This window comes from Bombus impatiens, unplaced genomic scaffold (genome assembly GCF_000188095.3).
Source record: "Bombus impatiens unplaced genomic scaffold, BIMP_2.2 scf_0344, whole genome shotgun sequence".
Lineage (NCBI taxonomy): Eukaryota > Metazoa > Arthropoda > Insecta > Hymenoptera > Apidae > Bombus > Bombus impatiens.
In genome coordinates, this window is record NT_176763.1 from 11,926 (window position 1) to 30,312 (window position 18,387).

At 29.3% G+C, this 18,387-nt stretch overlaps 4 protein-coding genes across 14 annotated transcripts in view; 2 read left to right on the plus strand and 2 right to left on the minus strand.

Annotated features, from left to right (window-relative positions):
* The first annotated feature begins 1,128 nt into the window (after positions 1–1,128).
* LOC100745941 (tRNA (guanine(10)-N2)-methyltransferase homolog) lies at positions 1,129–3,936 on the plus strand. Of its 2 annotated transcripts, XM_003489568.4 has the most exons (9): positions 1,129–1,592; positions 1,664–1,729; positions 1,813–2,058; positions 2,135–2,269; positions 2,341–2,604; positions 2,667–2,805; positions 2,876–3,074; positions 3,159–3,285; positions 3,372–3,936. In XM_003489568.4, the coding sequence occupies exons 1-9, from the start codon at positions 1,509–1,511 to the stop codon at positions 3,531–3,533; spliced, it is 1,422 nt and encodes a 473-aa protein (XP_003489616.2). In that variant the 5' UTR covers positions 1,129–1,508; the 3' UTR covers positions 3,534–3,936. The 2 variants fall into 2 exon arrangements, with proteins under 2 accessions (XP_003489616.2, XP_024223452.1); XM_024367684.2 differs by lacking the exon at positions 3,372–3,936 and having other exon boundaries at positions 3,131–3,276.
* LOC100745822 (ER membrane protein complex subunit 2) lies at positions 3,888–6,552 on the minus strand. 4 transcript variants are annotated; one of them, XM_003489567.4, is made up of 8 exons: positions 6,470–6,552; positions 5,327–5,367; positions 5,106–5,219; positions 4,878–5,028; positions 4,659–4,802; positions 4,415–4,571; positions 4,241–4,336; positions 3,888–4,175 (listed from the first exon to the last, which is right to left on the minus strand). In XM_003489567.4, the coding sequence occupies exons 1-8, from the start codon at positions 6,523–6,525 to the stop codon at positions 4,002–4,004; spliced, it is 933 nt and encodes a 310-aa protein (XP_003489615.2). In that variant the 5' UTR covers positions 6,526–6,552; the 3' UTR covers positions 3,888–4,001. The 4 variants fall into 4 exon arrangements, with proteins under 4 accessions (XP_003489615.2, XP_012241152.1, XP_012241153.1 ...); XM_012385729.3 differs by lacking the exon at positions 6,470–6,552 and adding an exon at positions 5,882–6,039; XM_012385730.3 differs by lacking the exon at positions 6,470–6,552 and adding an exon at positions 5,767–5,845.
* On the plus strand, positions 6,500–10,262 carry LOC100746776 (sorting nexin-6). Of its 3 annotated transcripts, XM_024367686.2 has the most exons (11): positions 6,500–6,737; positions 6,865–6,915; positions 7,057–7,272; positions 7,354–7,475; positions 7,558–7,694; positions 7,785–8,092; positions 8,167–8,349; positions 8,503–8,520; positions 9,051–9,114; positions 9,188–9,273; positions 9,347–10,262. In XM_024367686.2, exons 1-11 carry the CDS (start codon positions 6,732–6,734, stop codon positions 9,395–9,397), a joined length of 1,242 nt encoding a protein of 413 aa, XP_024223454.1. In that variant the 5' UTR covers positions 6,500–6,731; the 3' UTR covers positions 9,398–10,262. The 3 variants fall into 3 exon arrangements, with proteins under 3 accessions (XP_024223454.1, XP_024223453.1, XP_003489622.1); XM_024367685.2 differs by having other exon boundaries at positions 6,729–6,915; XM_003489574.4 differs by lacking the exon at positions 8,503–8,520 and having other exon boundaries at positions 6,729–6,915.
* Positions 10,263–13,823: 3,561 nt separating this feature from the next.
* The window catches only part of LOC100743020 (hemicentin-1), a 112,611-nt gene continuing 108,047 nt past the window's right edge, over positions 13,824–18,387 (minus strand). For 4 of the 5 annotated variants that reach the window (XM_012385732.3, XM_024367688.2, XM_003489544.4 and 1 more), the window contains 2 exons: positions 17,653–17,866; positions 14,037–17,432 (listed from right to left, as the gene is read on the minus strand). In XM_012385732.3, coding sequence (XP_012241155.1) covers positions 17,320–17,432; positions 17,653–17,866 — 327 coding nt within the window. In that variant the 3' untranslated portion in view covers positions 14,037–17,319. Of the gene's footprint in view, positions 17,433–17,652; positions 17,867–18,387 lie in introns of all 5 variants that reach the window. The other variant, XR_002946701.2, reaches the window with a different exon arrangement.

The following is an 18,387-nucleotide window of genomic DNA, read 5'->3' on the forward strand; positions in this document are numbered from 1 at the left end:
CGTTATCGTTGTAGTCGTTGCCGTTTTGGTCGCCGTTTTGATAGTCGTTATGATCGTAATAGATGTACCTAGTCGTTGTTACCCGTAATTTTGTCTAATATCGTTAACACATATCGCCAATGGCTGGCTGCATTTTGGGCTTTATCAGGCCTGCAAACACATTAGAGCACGGCATATGTACGGCCGACACGTTGCACCAGGCAGTGCCCCAAAAATATCGACGTTCATGGCTACCTGGTTTGTGTGTGCGATGGAGCCAGCAAGGCAGTCGCGGACAAATCAATATCCTATTAAATCGCCAGCCTCCCCTGCTCTTATTAAATTACACCTGCACTATTCACACACGTTTTTAATATACCAGCTTTCTCAAACATATGTACAACAACTCTTTTTAAGAGCCTTTTGTTTCTCACTCGATTATCGAAACGGCATGTTTTTCACCCGATTCCAGCCTAAAAACACAACAGAAAACAGTGACGAGTAGTATTCCACCTTAGAATGAGAACAACAAGAAGTTTTACTACGAACATAGCGCCCCCTCGTACACTGTTCTATTAGCTACAATGTTGTAGATCTACCGATTAAGAAATTATAGTTTTCTCTTTTATCGACTATTTTAAATATATAATGTTTCTATATATTATATGTATATATATATTTCCAGAGATATTTTTACTATATTATTATGCTCATAATTTAATTAATATACATATATATATATATGATTTATGCTATTTCTTGCATTTATATGTTATGTACATCTTTTTTCTTGCAACTTCTCTGCTTTTCCTATTTTTCTTTCATATTTATGTTGTTGAAATTTATATTTCACCTTCTATGACACTTTTTGATTATTAAACAACATTTAGTAAATCATATCATCAAAATAATTGTAATTAATATCTCTTTATTACCACATATTATGATTTAACTAATATTTCCTCGTATGGTATTATACTTAATGCTATTAATATATTATAGAAGACTAATATATCGCAAAATAAATTGAGCAACTTTACTTTCTAATAAGAGCGCTTCTTGACTGTTTTGTATAATAAAAAATAATAATAATGATTTTATACCGACATAATATTCAATAATATTCGACTCACTATATTTTATTTATCTATGGTTTCGATTAAGCATGCGCGTATAATGTGTGCAATATCTTTTTGTGTTGATCACGTTGGTTAATGTCTAGATCATAGATCTTATGTTATTTGATGCTAAATAATGCTTATAGTTACATGTAATTACAATTTAATCAATATGTAATAATTTATATTAAAGTTAGAAACTTAATTTTTTAGTTGAAACATCTAAATGATGTAGTAAAGTAAAAAGTCTGTATTATAAACACAAATTGTTTACTTCAACTTAAATTTTTGAATTGCATTAGTTTATGCAAAATTAGTTTAAAGCTGTATTTCAATATTAGAGTATATATACTTTTAATATAATTAATACTACAATTTAAATAATGTAATTTGAATTGAATATGGATAAATATGTATAATGCAATAACAATGAATAACCAGTGGAAAAAATATCTGTTTTGGTTTGCCCAAGAACACATTGATTTTCGTACAGCTGTAAGTAATTTTTTATTTAATTTAATTTTTACCTATTTGTTCTATAAAATTTTTACACTTCATCTTTTTAGGAAATGCAATCTATTCTTGGTATGTTTGGTGTAAATATTTATACTCATTCTAAATTAAACACACATGTAAGAAAATACATTTATTTTGTTAATATAATATAATATAATATTTAATACATTTGTCTATGCAATAAATGATTTTTTTATAGCCTTATTGGATAGTTAATTTACCTTCAGAAACTCTGGCACATAAAATTGCAAGCAGAGCAGTCTGTGTGCGATTTTGTTTAGAGTTGTGGGCTAATAGTAAACAAGTTGAAAATTTGCATAACAAGTTAAAAACTTATCCAATTTCAGAAATTAATAAATATGCTGGTCCACACAAATCTTTTAAAGTAATAGTTGAAACATTTTGTAAACATTTTTCTCAAGGTGAAAAAGTAAATAAAATTGATGTAAGTACATAACTTATAAATTTGTAAACTGAAATTATGTAAAATTTTGATATTAATCTAACTTTGTAATAAATAGTCTTTCAGTTATTTACCATTGCAAGGACCAGTAAGACTAAATAATCCAGACACAACATTGTGTTATGTAGAATTTTATGGATTAGATCCTAATAACATCCCTAAAGAACCATATGAATTATTTTTTGGTAGATGGGTATGCATAATTATATTGTACCGTTACATCAGTCTATTACATATATATTACATTTTATAATGAAATTTTAGATTACAAGTGGACAGAGGGATTTAATTCGAAAGTTATCGCTGAAAACCAGAAAATTTATTGGTAATACATCTATGGATCCTCAACTGTCATTAATAATGGCTAATCAAGCTCAAGTTCAAAAGGGAGACATCGTGCTCGATCCATTTGTTGGTACTGGATCTTTATTAGTTGCTGCTTCTCATTTTGGAGGATATACATTGGGAACAGATATAGATTTTTTAATGCTGCATGGGCGTACAAGGCCTAGTAGGATATCACAAAAGGTAAAGAATTTATTTGCTTACACTAAATGATGTTATTAAATTATTATTAAGATAATGACCAGATTAGGGAAAAAGATGAAAATATTGCTACAAATATGAGTCAATATGGAAAAAGATCATACTATATTGATGTAGTTGTATCAGATTTTTCTTATCCTTTATGGCGTTCTGACATGTGTATAGATGCTATAATAACAGACCGTAAGTATCAACTCTTTTCATTAACTTATAAGTTGTACTGTAAAAGCCTTCATCTCTTTATTAATTATAGCTCCTTATGGTATCAGAGAAGCAACAGAAAGGATAGGTACAACTAAATTAAATCCAGTGATAGAAGAACATCAAGCTTCATCTCATATACCATCTAAAATTGGTTATGATTTACCTCAAATATACAAGGATTTATTAACTTTTGCAGCTCAACATCTTAAATTAAATGGTAGATTAGTATGTTGGTTTCCTTTATTTAGGTAAGTCACAGGTTATAAAAAGTTGTTTATCGACATTACAATATTTATTTTTATAGAATGAAGTATAAAATACTACTTTTATAGAGATCAATATTCAGAGGATCAGTTACCAACACATCCATGTTTGGAATTAGTAGCTAATTCAGAACAAGTACTTAGTAATTATACTAGTCGGAGGTTATTGACTTATAAAAAGGTAAAAGATCCAAAGGTATGTGTCAAAATATATATTATACAACTATTAGTTAAAAAAATGTTAAAAGTAATTTGATCAAAATTCTGAAATTTTTCTTTCAGGAATCAGATGAAATAATTTCTACCAATTTAATCGACTTCCGCGAACAATATTTTGCATTACGAAATGAAAGTAGAAGGGAAAAACGAATGAAGAAAGCTGTAGAAAAAGCAAAGAAAAGAGAACTTTGGGAACAGAATAATAAAGAAAATCCAAAAAGATGACTATAATTATTTTACGTGTAACAAACATTTATTTTCCTTCAAATTCGTGTTTGAGAATATAAATTTTGTTAAACTGTTATTTTTTATGGCCATATGTGCATTTTAAAGAATAAAGCAGGACATGTGCAGGAAAATATTCATAACAAGAAAAATTCTGAACCATCAATAAAGTCATTTTCTAACATTTTCTAGAGATTATGAGAAGAACAAGGAACTTTCTTCATTTAGTTCTATAATCTTTTTACTAAATGATCTTAAGAATTATTTAAATAAGGTAAATAATACTTTACTGTATTTTGGATAGTAAATATCTTAATATACATTCGCAAATTTACTTGACATACTAAAAAACTATTTATGTCAAAAGATTTGTATCAAATAATAAATTATATATGTGTGTAAATTGTAAGGAATGAACAGTACATTTACATATATTACAGTAACATACATACATATAAATTTGTATACTTAAACTTCTAGTTGCAACTGACCTAATAATCCTTCAAGTGTTTTAATATTTTCATCTGACACTTTTGATTCATATTGCTTTTCAATTTGATTAGCTGCCCATTCACTTAATTTTATTGCATCTTTCTTTTTAGAAGAGGGACATTTAGGTGATGTGGCAATATTATTGGTTGCCTAAAAATTTAAGCTTATAGTAAAAGTTTAACACTACATGTTTTTTTTCTAATTTTGATTCTTACCAACAGTAAACCATACAAAGCTCTGATATTATTTGGATTTAATCTTGCAGCTTGACAAAAGTATGCTTTTGCTAATTCCATGTTTTCAAATCCACCCTAATAACAAGTAAAAATTTATTATTTCAGTGAAAGTTTTGAGGTCTCAGGTATTGTTACATAAAAAATATTTATTACCTGAGAATATTTTATTTCTGCATATCTCTGATAAATTAAATGACTATGTGGATTATGTAATATAAGTTCTTCCATACAAAATGCAGCCTTGGAATATTCTTGTTCTTGTAAATATAGATCACATAATTCATGCCATGCCTCTTGATCACTCATAAATCTGTAATACATGAAGGATATAAAATCTATGATTAATACAATAAGTTAAAAACTTAAAACGTCAAAAAAATTTCAACTAAACACTAACTTTTTTAAATATTCTGTAAGTTCTTTAATAGCTTCTGATATTCGACCTTTCGCTTTTAATATAGCTATACGTCTTTTTCTTGGTGCTGCATTTGTTTCGTCTCTTTTTATAATAGAATCCAAAACTTCTAATGCTTCATCATACCTACAAATAATTAACTTCTTTTATATGGCATAGAAATATGCAACAAATAATCATTGTTTCATAAATAATTGTTACATTTCCAAAGCTTCCAGATGCATAGCATGATATTTATGGACTCTTAAACTGCTAGGAAATTCTCTTTTCAATATTTTAATGCAATATTCTGCTAAAGAATGACGATCACAATCCAATGCGGCTATGCAGACTTGTTCCAAAACCAGATACTCTATTTAAAAGTTACAAATTATTGTAGAAAGTTAACACCATTTTAAAAATATCTTACAAAAAATTACTTCATCTTACTTTCATTGCCAAGTTGATCAATTTTTGCCATTAATTTAGACTCCCACAGATCAACTACATCTTTACTTCGCCGTTCACTATCTTCTCTCCATGTTCTGAACATGTCTCGTACTTCTACATATATAAAAAACATATATAAAAGTTTAATAATTACATTGAAATATTAATAAATTAAAATTCAAAAGTTATAGATGATTAAACTATGTTCTTTATTAACTTACCTTTCCATGATAATTTATCATACTGATCAGCCATAGTTGGTCTTAAAAAAAATAATGTCATAAATAATATATAATAGATTTGTGCATAGAGTGCATGAAATAATATTCTATACATGAAACAACTATAATTATGTACAAATATAAAAGAAGATATAAAGTTAATTAATCAAATACTAAAAAAATTACAACTTTACATAATTCTGAATATTTTTATGATAACAACCATTCCTTAATATTATAAATTTCATACAAGTATACATAATATTATAATATATAAATATATATGTGTGAATTTGTAAATACATTGCTTATTATAACCTATTCATTATAACCTAAATAAGTAAAAGACTAGATATCAAAAAATATATGTTAAATATATATAAATAACACAGAAAGAAATATTAACACAAATTAAAAAAGATATTAAAACAAATATGTACTTATATGTTAACAGTTACTAATTATAACACACTTGGGACAAATTTATTATTACAGTGTAATAATTCGTGCAGTAGAATCTCAGGATATAAAGTATTATAGGTATTTCAAACTTACGTAGAAGTAATTGCAATAATAAAAACAAGTTTATAATAAAGTATTGACTCAAATCAATGTACACGTAGCCTTAAATTAAATCGATCATGTACATATGTTACACAGGTCGATCAGGAATCAAAAAGTAATTCAAGGCTATATATGCAAAATTATTCAGTAAGATATTTGAAGTACGTCATTTTCTTAAATTATAAAATAAGTGAAAAGTATAAAAAATAATATATAGTTTACAGCATATTACAAAAATACATACATTTTTATTATCATCATTGTTTCTAGTTTTTGCTATTATATTATCATATTAAAGTAGTGACATTAAATTGATATAGCAAATAACTGGAAATATTGTTTTTTAAATAAATAAAAATAATATTAAAAAAACACAAAATGCTGTGTTTAATATATTAATTATGTCTATTCTTTATGAAATGTAAAATTATCAACAGATTAACAAATCATTTGTTTTTCAATAGAAATTTAATGATTAATGTTATGTACATATTTGATAAATGCGACAAGAAAATAATTTTAAATCTGTTAAAACTATATTTCATTTAGTTTTTAAGTATTCTGATTACATTTCATTACTTTTTTCTCACAGCTGATTTGATAACATATACTTCAAAAATATCACATTTTGACATTCATGTGTCGATTAAGTCCATTTTATTCGCGGAAAATTTTTTACTAATGGTTATTCTAAAAAGCATATATATATGAATAAGAAGAAAATAATTTCATTCGAACGTATAAGATCAATTTTTTAACTCTGCAATTAAGATCGGTATCAGTTTAATCCGTATAGTTCTATACGATAAAATAGGGAACGTGTCAGAGACGCTTGGACGCCATGATGGTAGGTGGAACCTGTTATCATTTATCCACCGATCTACTTTCCCAGCGAATCCTAATACTGTGCAGTTTAAGCTTTACTTTATTGTAAATATTTAGTATACAGTTCTTAATTTAAAAAAATGTTTCAGGACGGCATATGCGATACTGCTGACATTTTAAATAATGTTCCTCCTAAAAAGGTATTTACGCTAGTTTCCTGTTATTTCTTTTTTTATTATGTAAAATAACACTGATTAGAAAATTAATGTTTTTTCATGCCTGAAACTACCGTTTATATCTGATAATTTAATTGTTCTAATTTTGGCAATTTTTATTTACAGACAATTCATACTGACAATGTAGATCTTTCTGATAAGTCATTACAGGTGGATATTTCAGATGCTCTTAGTGAAAAGGATAAAGTAAAATTCACTGTACATACAACAACTACATTACCAGAATTTCAAAAACCAGATAACTTAGTTGTAAGGCAACATGAAGAATTTGTATGGTTACATGACCGATTCGAGGAGAATGAAGAATATGCTGGTTATATTGTATGTTTATTTATTTTTTGACCTATATTAAATATATAATTATAATTTTAAATAATGAACAGAAAAAATATGTATCTTTAGATTCCTCCTTGTCCACCACGACCAGATTTTGATGCATCTCGTGAAAAGTTACAAAAACTTGGGGAGGGTGAGGGTAACATGACACGTGAGGAATTTAATAAAATGAAACAAGAATTGGAGGCGTAAGTTATATATACAAATATTAAAATATATTTCAATCATAATGACCCAAAACTATAAATTTATATACTGATATTTTTACAGTGAATACTTGGCAACGTTTAAAAAAACTGTTGCTATGCATGAAATGTTTTTGACTAGATTAGCACATCATCCAGTTTTTCGTAATGATCATAATTTAAGAGTGTTTTTGGAATATGATCAAGATCTTTGTGTGAGAGGTAAAATTTATATTAATTCCTTAAGGAAGATTCTGCATTTTCTTATTGTCTGTAATATGAATAAAAGGTATAAATATTTTATTTTTCTAGGGAAAAATAAAATGGAAATGTTTGGAGGTTTGGTAAAATCATTTTCCACTACTACAGATGAATACTATTTGTCTGCAACAGTAAAAGATGTAAACGATTTCTTTGATCAAGAAATGTCGTTTTTACAAACCTATCATCATAATTTAAAAGAAGCAACAGCTCGTGCAGATCGGCAAACTGCCAAACATAAAGATGTAGCAGATTCATATATTAAAATTTCTACAAATCTTTTGCAATTAGCTACAACTGATAATGGTAAATTAGAAAGATTTTTAACAAAAATAGCAGAGATGTTTGAGAAATTAAGGGTAAGATTTTTCAATTTAACTAATTTAATTTATTTCTTCATATTATTTATATTTGTAATGTTACAATGTAATAGAAAGTAGAGGGACGGGTAGCATCTGATGAAGATTTAAAATTATCAGACACTCTACGTTACTACATGAGGGATACAGCTGCAGCTAAACGGCTTTTGTTTAGAAGATTGAAAGCTCTACATGCGTACGAATCTGCAAACCGTGCTCTAGAGAAAGCTCGTGCCAAAAACAAAGATGTTCATGCTGTATGTATATTACTTGAGACGTTTCTATTATTGTAGTATTTGTAACAAACAGGTTACTTCAATTACTAAATATAGTATATATATGTATATGTATATGTATATATTGTATATATTGTATATCTAACTAAAGATTTCATCTTTTTGCTCATCAAGGCAGTGGAGGTTGCTGAGGTGTGTTTTTCTCCATTTGTATGTTTGCCGCCTTGTTGTAGTATAATCCTAATATCATTTTTTGTTTTAAAGGATATATACTTTTTATCTTATAGATTGTATTACTTTTATAAACAATATATACGAACATTTTCGTAGAATTAATATAGTTACTATGTGTTGGAGAAAAAGGAAGAGATTGAAATTAGTGTGAATATATTTTAGATTATTATTTAATTAAACATGCATGAAATAAATTTGCACGAACATTTCTTTCTTGCATTGATATTATTTAGTCTCGAATAAAAAGTAAAAATATTATAAAATATTACAATAAAACAAATAATAAAAAAAATAATTTTGGAAGGTCATATTTTACTAATAAAATTGTGAAAAATACACGTTATTTTAAAATAATATAATTATTCGAAATATTGCATGTGTTTTTTGCCAAGCATAATTGTTAAAAAAGAATTACGAAAGTTCTTAAAATTGGTAGTATTATGTATTTTTGTGGAATTTATAATTATCTTTGGATATTGTTAATTTAGGCAGAACAAGCTCAAACAGAAGCCTGTGAAAAATTTGAGCAAATGTCAGAAAAGGGAAAAGAAGGTAAAGAATGACGCTTTATTTTATGTAATAAACTATCACAATGATTTAAATAATGTATTAATTTCCGTTATAGAATTAGTGGATTTCAAAACGAGGAGGGTAACTGCTTTTAGAAAGAATCTTATTGAATTAACTGAACTTGAAATAAAACATGCAAAAGTAAGAATGCTTTTATTCTGTCCAAATATATAGTTGCTCATTGTTTTAAAAATATTTCTATTTTTGTTTATAGGCACACGCGGAATTGCTCAAAAAATGTTTAACTGTTTTACGAGAAGAGTGATCCAATTTTATAATTCTCATTGCAAAGATTACCGCGTAATCTATATGAAGATAATCTATTTAAAATTATAGCAATGTAATGGTATTGTAAAATATATATTTTTTGTTATCTAGATTTATATTATCTAAAAAAAAGAATCGTATTATTAATTACAAAAGAGCTCCATATGACATTAATTTGTATTGTGTGTTGTTTAATATTTCTAAGTTATAAAAAATTATGTATACGTTATAATCGTCACTTAAATAGCAATTATTTTTTTCTTATATCGTTTTTTTCAGTTTCATACAGAATAATGTAATCAAGATATTGGTTCTTGTCAAGTTCTTTTACAGATTTATATTGATCTAATATAAGCTATAAGATTTCTTTCCATTCTATATACTAGTGTATTTTAATGGAACAGGAAGTAAGTGATGATTAGGAAGTGGTCATAAGGAAATAAGAGATTCGTGATATAAAAATAAGATAACTTAGCACTACGTGTGTATTTAAAACAAAATACTTGCAAGAAATTGAACATTTTATAAAACTCATAAAATATATTTAATATAAAACAAATATTAAACAAATACTGGAATATGTATATACAAAATGTTGAAAAACTAAATACTGTAGGAAACACTATAATGCAACTTATTGCAATTATATTGATGTTATATATATTTTGGTTTTATTATTAATTATTAAGAATATTAATTAAGATATACAAATACTAAAAAAATCATGTTTTTATTTAAAGAATCTTTTATTTCCAAAATTCATTACATTCTATGATACCTCCTGTATACAACGATTCTATGTATGCAAGCATGTGCATATAATTAACAACTCGTTTGAAAAGAAATTCGGAACTTAAAAAAAAATATCGATTGTTCATTTATTTAAATGCTATAAAGTGAAATTTCTAGCAGTAATACAAATGTTATTTTAAATGATCTTATTTTTCAATATTTTTTAAGTTAATCAAAAGATGAATATAAATTAGCATATGCAGTGAATATTTCAGATTTTTATATGTAGATTAACATGTTGCATACTGTTAAATCAATTTACAATATTTTGTTTATTCAATAAAATTACATAAATATAATCATGAGTAATGGGATAAGAGTAAAGGGACCTTAAAATTAGATAATTATATGTGATCTGATTATGCGTTTAATAATAGAATTATCGAAGTTTGCCAAAGATAAAAATTGAAAGAAAATAAAAATATTTTAAAAAACTAAAGCAAATATGTAGGCAATGATTTATGTTTTTATTGATTTGAAATATTTTCGTTGCTCTTATACACGATTGCAAACATTTACTGAGAGAATCATTAAATAGAATTTATTACTTAAGTTCTTAAAAACTAATTTGAAGTATCGCCATAGTGACCTATATATCATGCTAATTTAGTGTTAAAACAAATCATATATCCTAAAATTTGTAGAACAATTAGATTATTGACCACTTTCAAATTTGTTTATCATGCTATAATGATTTCATCTCGGGTTACCATACATACATCATAAGACAGATTTTACAAACACTTTGTTAAAATAATCACGTATTTTAATATATCCACTTTTTATATTTCATTAAAAAAAACTGATAGCGATCCATGTCTAATAAATATTTTACAGAATGTATTTATTGTTATACATCAAATATTTATGGGATAGTAATATTGAATTTTACTGAAAAGATTTGCATCAACGAATGATAGATGAATCTACGCTTTTTATTAGATTTTTTACTTTTTTATGATACAATGTTCGTTAATTTTAAAGGGTACAGAAAAATTTATTTGTTAGCGATGGTCACTAAATAAAAAAAGGTCGAAATAGTTAAAAATTATTGATTTAACACTGCTCTGCCTTTGATTTCGTATTTCTAATGGAATTCTAAAAACTCAAATTTCTAGTTCATATCATGTGATGTATGAAAATTAAGAATTATGTATACTGTATATATAAGTATACTCCAATGTTCAATTTTGTAATAAATCTAAAAATACTTTTTGAAATGCTCAATTTTTATTCAATATATCTGTTTCCATCACAATTTTTTAATCTTTTTTGAGTATTCTTAAGATTTTCTTTAATTTGAAAAATTTTTTAACAGCCATATATTTTAACTTTTTCCATCCAACATGATTATTAGATCTCCATTTGTGATGTTTTGATGTTACTATCTTTTTTTTTTTTTAAATTTTATTGACAGATTGTATTCTTTATCACTTTGTTAATATTGTTAGAGTTAATGAAAGAAACTTTCATCTTGTTATTGTTCAATTTAACTGAATACTTTTGATTCGTAGTATATTGCCGATATAATTATACTTCTTGCTTTCAATATAACTATTTTTATACCGATCGATTAAAAAAAGAATGCTTAATCAAATATCTTACGACTGGTTAAAATATTAAGTTACTCGAATATTTCGATGACAGATTCGTTCTACTATTATTATGTGTTTAAAAAGATGTTTTATATTTTATTACAATTGTGCTACTTCGACATAAATAATACAAAAAGGTATCTCATTTAATATTACCATCGGAAGTAACTTATTCATTTTTCGTTGTACTGCACCTTTTTTTTCACCGGAAAGTTGAAAAGTATTATGACGAAGAGCTTTCTGAATCATTGTTGCTATTTTTAAATTGTCGAACATTTACGTGCTGCAACGTGAGATATTTTTTATTTTATGACATTTCAATAATAAAAAAATATAATAAGAGAGGTAAAGAAATTAGTAAAAGAAAAAAACAAAGGATAATATTGTATGATATAATATGGAATACTTATTCGAATACAAAACCTTATATGATTGAACTTTCCTTTCAACATTCTCTTCATTTCTCTACAACGCAAGTTTAATTAATTTCTTCGAATACTGAACTCAAGTAATGTACCACGAATAATGAGAAAATACTATCGTACCAGTGTATCTTTGGATAAAGAAGAAATCATGAGCTCACCTTTTCTTCTCCAGAAGGATAATACAAATGTTCTTAACCAGAAATGTCCTGGTGTTCCCTTGAAGTGGAAGAGAAAGGGTTCCAAATGTGATGCAAGTGTTCTTAACCAGTAATGTCCTGGCGTTCCCCTGAGGTGGAAGAAATAGGGTTCCAAATGGGATGCAGGGATAATGGTACAATTTAAACATAGAATCTCTACCCGTTATATTTTATCAATCCATTGCCGACAACCTAGAAAGGACAATTAAAGTTCGATCAATGTCGTTGAATCGTTCTCTTTCATTTTTCTTTTTCTGCGAGTGTCTTGAATCAAGACAGAGGCGATCGTCGTGAATTGAATTGGTTGAAGGGATCCGGGATCTTAAGAGAAAGTTAAGAACTCCTGCGCCAATGAACGCCGCAGAATACATCGGCTAAGGATTCTGCAACTTTATTCAGGTTCGTTGAGATCTCTCTTGAACGAACTCGTCTTCGGTGGTTCGCCAGATCACAAGGAAAGTCATTGAATATCGACGGATCGTTCTTTTTCTTTGGTATTTTTCGTTTGGCGATGAACGTCAAAGGGAAGTAAAGCCGTCAGGAAAACGTGCAGCGTCTTCCGTATTGATTTACGAATGAACTGAACGGTCCCTCCGTGAAAAAGAAACGCTTTCCTATAAGTTTATTGATCGGCTTTACTTTGGTTTGACACGATCGAATGAAACCGTTTCGTACACTTTTCCCTATGGTTTTAGCGTCGTCGCGAGGAAATTTCTTCTTTCTGAATGATTCTGATAGTTTGGAGACGGTTTACCACAGTTGCTTATTGCCATATACTCGTATTTGATAATCGATCATAAGAAAATTAGTAGGTATTGGCCTATGTATTCGATACGTATCATCTCTCATGCGTACGTTGTACCCTTGAGATGCAGGTCAATTTTGATGATAAAGTTATTAATCGACGATCAATTTCTTCTTTTATCTAATTATTCTTTTCACATTCGATGATCTTCTTACGTTTCATAATATATTTATATATTTATATTTATATATTTATATTTATATATATATATATTTATATATTATATATACGTATATGTTCCGCTTGTACACGTAAATTTTTCTTTGATCGTGAACCATCTACAAACGAGCTGTATCTGTTTTATAATTAGGACGACGTAGTTGGTCTTTTATAATAATCAGACTTATATTACACGCATGCAACCACGCACGCACGAACACGCACGTGTAGACTTCGGTAATTTATTACGGAACTAAAAGATATTGTCATCGAGACCTTAACGAAGACAATTGCTACGGTGGTTCAGAGATATACTTCTATATTTCTTTCATTTTCTTCTCATATTCTATTTCTTTCGTCTCTCTTTCCCTTCTCCCTCCTTCAAGATTTCTATCGTTCCGGTTTATGAAAATTCGACAGAGCATAATACAGAGACACTAAAGAGGCGGTATTTTATATTGTGGATTTTATTAAAATTCAGTTTCAACGGATTTGCGGATAAATGTTCGAAATAAAAGGACACAAAGATTCGTAAGAAGGCGGGCGAACGTTAAGCAACGTACGAAATTTTCTTTCCTTTTTTTGTCTTTTCATTCACCATGTGTTTGTATGTGTGTGTGTATACGTGTGTCGGTGTTTCGATTTACGCAAACGCCTATCTTAATTAAAAAAAAAAAGAAAAAAAGGAACGAATCGAATGATACTCAATTACCGATAACGTGTCGATTTCCTTCCATTTTCATACAACAAACTTAATTTATAAAAACATTATACGAAGTTGTATACAGTGTGACGCTGAAGTACACAGAGATTTTCTATGGCAGATACACTATCGATGTTTTGAGATGTACACGCAGAACGCGTAAAATTGCGATCGAATTGTTTTCGAGTATTAAAGTCTTATCGTTTATTATCCTACTGATCTTATGTTTCTATTAAACTTGTTGCTTACTTCGAAAGAGATCAAGATAATATTTTTTTCGCTCTCTCTTTCTCTCGCACTTGTATTGTATTTCGTTTATCCTCTAGAAGATTCAGACAAAACTGTATCGAAGAATGTTCTCAAAGACTTATCGTTCCTTCGATTATTCATTTTCTTCATTTTTTTTTTTAACGCATACAATATCGTTTCTCTTCTTTAGTTTAGCCTAGCTTCATAAATCGTGATCCGAGTTATTAAATAGTTACGATCGACTAGCTTCTGAGGTCTCTCTTATACTTCAATATTGCGTGAACGATGTGTTCGAAGTTGAATGGGATTTTTTTAAATCATAAAAGATGAAATGGAAAAGTTTCTCGGGGAAAGGCATCGTTCTGCAAATAATTTTTACGACGATGGATACACAATGTGAAAGCAAGGAAACGAATGAATGAATCGATCGAATCGAGAGTTCGTGTGTCCTGGCTTCTTTTATTATGCTTTCTTCCCTTAGTCCCCGTTCATCCTCTATGTTTCTTTATTCAATCGATAGCGGTGTCACGCGATACGCACGCGATCCTGCTCACGTGAATCGTTTACTTGGAATAAGAAAACTTCGTTATATATATATATATATGTATTATATATTCAGAGTTTCTAACTAGTACGCAGATTTGTTTCGAACAGTTGTAAAATCGAAATTTATGAAACGTTTCAGCCCGAAGGTCTTGCTACGTCAAACAATATGGCAGTTTCTCGCTTGCCCTGGATTTTATCAAACATCTCCTGTTACATTTCTAGGTATAATACTTGTCGTTTGATCCCTGTTTTTAACCTTTCGTCCGCATTTAAGCTTTTCCATTTACGCGACTTTCTATTTCTTTCCTTCGTCTTTTCTTTTTTTTTTCTCTCTCTTAATTGGGTTTTTATCTTTTCAGAACAATGGCAAGGATTTAGTTTTTCACGATATGTAACGTCGTTCTGTGCTGCTTAAAAATCATTGTCAAATGCAGACGAAATGTTGGTAAGTGTACAACAGTTTCTACTAGGAAGTCGAAAGTTAGTGATAAATCGTGTAAAAAAATCTGTCGAGGTTCTTTTTTCTTTTTATCCTTCGCAATACTTTTCTTTTTATCCAAGGCTTATTTTAAAACGAGGAATAATTAAAAGTATATAGTATTTTGTACAGTTATTCGTGTAGCAGCACCTTAGGATGAGTTGGCATGGAATACTGAATTTTGGCAGTTGCGTTTCAAAACCAAAACGGAAATAGAAACGACGTCGATATGTTGGAAATACCGTATTGATACATTTTACATTCATTGTTTTAAACTCTATATTATTTACCTCGGCTGTTACACTTAGGAATATAACATTATATTCGATCTCGATCGTTCATAAAAATCTCGAGTAAATGTTTGAAAAATAACACAAATTATTCATAAACGATGAAATTTCTTCGATATTTGTCGTGGTAATAACATGTATATGTAGCAACGATATTAATCACAAAGAAGAACGCAAGAAGTACACACATGGAGTATCGATCTCGCGATTACAGGTTGCATGTACGAAACTACAAAAGGTAGGCTAGATTCGCGTCGGATAAAGTGGAATTGAAACGTCCTGAGAGGTGATTAATTACAAGAACGTAGAACGAGAATCGAACCGGAAGGGCCGGAGGTTGTTGAAAGGTATGTAAAGCCCTGCAAATTCGTTGCGACACTCGGTAACACCGTCAATCTCAAACTTTAATTCCCCACCGCCTTTTGATTAATTCGTGTCTGTTGCCGTAATATCTCATCGTCGTTCGTTCAACGAAAGCGGCGCAAAACTTTGTAGAAAACTGCCACGACGTAGAACTGTTGCTCACGACCATCAAACGGATCTATTGTAATTTTTTTAAGAGGATAAACCCGGTACGTAAACCTAACTTGACGCGATCCATGGATCCATATTGCTTTCGAGGAATATCATGACTAATTGATTTTCGTTCCTTTCTTCTTTTTTTTTTTTTACCGAGAAACGATGTGTGCCGCCGGTTTCGAAAAGACTTCGATGGTAAAGTACGCCGTACAAACAATGAAATCTGTAAAACAGTTTATCGCTATATAAAAACTGACACGATCACAGATTTTTGTCTTTTTTTTTTTGTTTTCAAATGTAGTTTAATAACGAATACCTCACGCTGAAAACAAGATTATGATAAACAAGGATAGAGCGTGTTACGAACGTCAACGATATAATTCTATATTTTATAATACGTACTTAAATTTATTGCACTTGATTCGTTCCTTGGAGGATTAACTAAGACAGTGCTTCTGTTCGATACGTATCTCGCGTGACTTTGTATCACGCGTTTCGTTCATCCGTCACGGAGAATTTGACTTTCCGGAACGTTGTCCTCTCGCGGGACGAAAGAATTTGCGTTATTTAAAATTATTTTATACTTCTGCAGAAGGTGACAGACGCAACCAGAAGTTAGGGAATGGACAGGAAGAGAGATAAAAGAGAAAGAGAAAGAGAGAGAAATCGCGATTATTCGCGAGTATTCTTATAATTTCGGTCATGCGTTGGTGAACACATGGACACGATCTACCATGAAAATCTCGTATGTCGAAATGATTCAGCCGGCGGCAACCTCGGCGTTGAAACGGAAAAGAAAAAAATTATCATGAAGAAAAACATGATAAGACTTAACGATTGTTCGATCGCGGCTAATTGAACGTAGTAAAGAAGAAGAAGAAAAGAAAGAGCAAAAGGAAGAAGAAGAAGAAGAAGAAGAAGAAGAAGAAGAAGAGAAACAAAGATGACAATGATGATATATGGAAATAGAGATAACGAGACAAAGGATTAGGAAGGATGAACAAAGAGAGAAATAAAAGATCGCGTGGTACGACGATGTCTTCAGCTTTTAAAAGGGAAAGAAGGAAAGTGTGAATAGAGGGTTAAAATCGCAGAATAGTAGCCTATCTATCACAAACGGAAGTAACGGTATAATAATTATGGACATATCGAAGAGAAACGCTTATCGCGTTAAAACGACCTCTATCGCAATGGTGACAATTAGTACTAGCAATTCACAGAAATTTTTCTCGGCGGCCGACGTCTTGCGGCGCTGTATCGCAGCCATTTTGTCACCTGAAACGTTTAAAGTAACGCAATTAGTGAGAGCATTTGTTTAGAGAGTCGTATTACAATATATCTTCTCTTTAAGAATGAATCGAAATGAAATTTCATTGAAAAAGAAAATTAATTTTACTGCAGATAGCTTGTGCAAGAAAAGTTTCGCAACGAAAAGGCAAATTAATTATTTTGTTTTTACAGAGAAAAAATATTTTTATTGCTTTAAAAATTATACCTTCTGTGACAAAGACATAGATGGATGCCGGCTTGGTATTCGAGGCGCTGCACGTATAATTGCCTGTGTCCGATTCCACCGCATGGTGAATCGTCAGTCGACTTTGAGTCGAGCTGGAATCGGTTTGTACGGTTACGCTGCTGCCTCGCGTAGTATCGTAATTTATCATTCGATTATTGTGATACCAGAAAACATATTGCGGCGGTGTTGGACTCTGAAATGGTGAAAATAAATCTTTACTATAGAACGTTCATCAAAGCATTGTTTTCCCTTGTACGCATTTCTTGAATTTTTTGACGTTCAACGATATACGGTCGACGTACGAACATTTCCTGTCAAATATATTTTATGAACATGCTGATTTAACAATTTTTCGAATAAATGCGCGTATACGCAATTATAAATAGCGTCATTCGTTGTATAATTATTAGAATTTTCTTAATTTGTCACTTTTGGCGCTCTATATAGCCAGATATTTTTCTATATCGTTTTATAAGTTCAAATATAATAATTCGTAGTAATATTTACCTATGAAAATTATTTTTTCTTGGGGATTCTGTCGCACTCGATTGAGCTGTGTAGTACCGTTAGCGAAACTTTATGTCATAAACGATCAGGTATCACCATTAATAAGAACCATTGTACGATATTAAGTTTAATAAAAAAATAAATGAAATTTTACAAGTCGATTTTGCAAATTATAAGTTCCTTGACCGATTTGAAAGAATTGTCAGA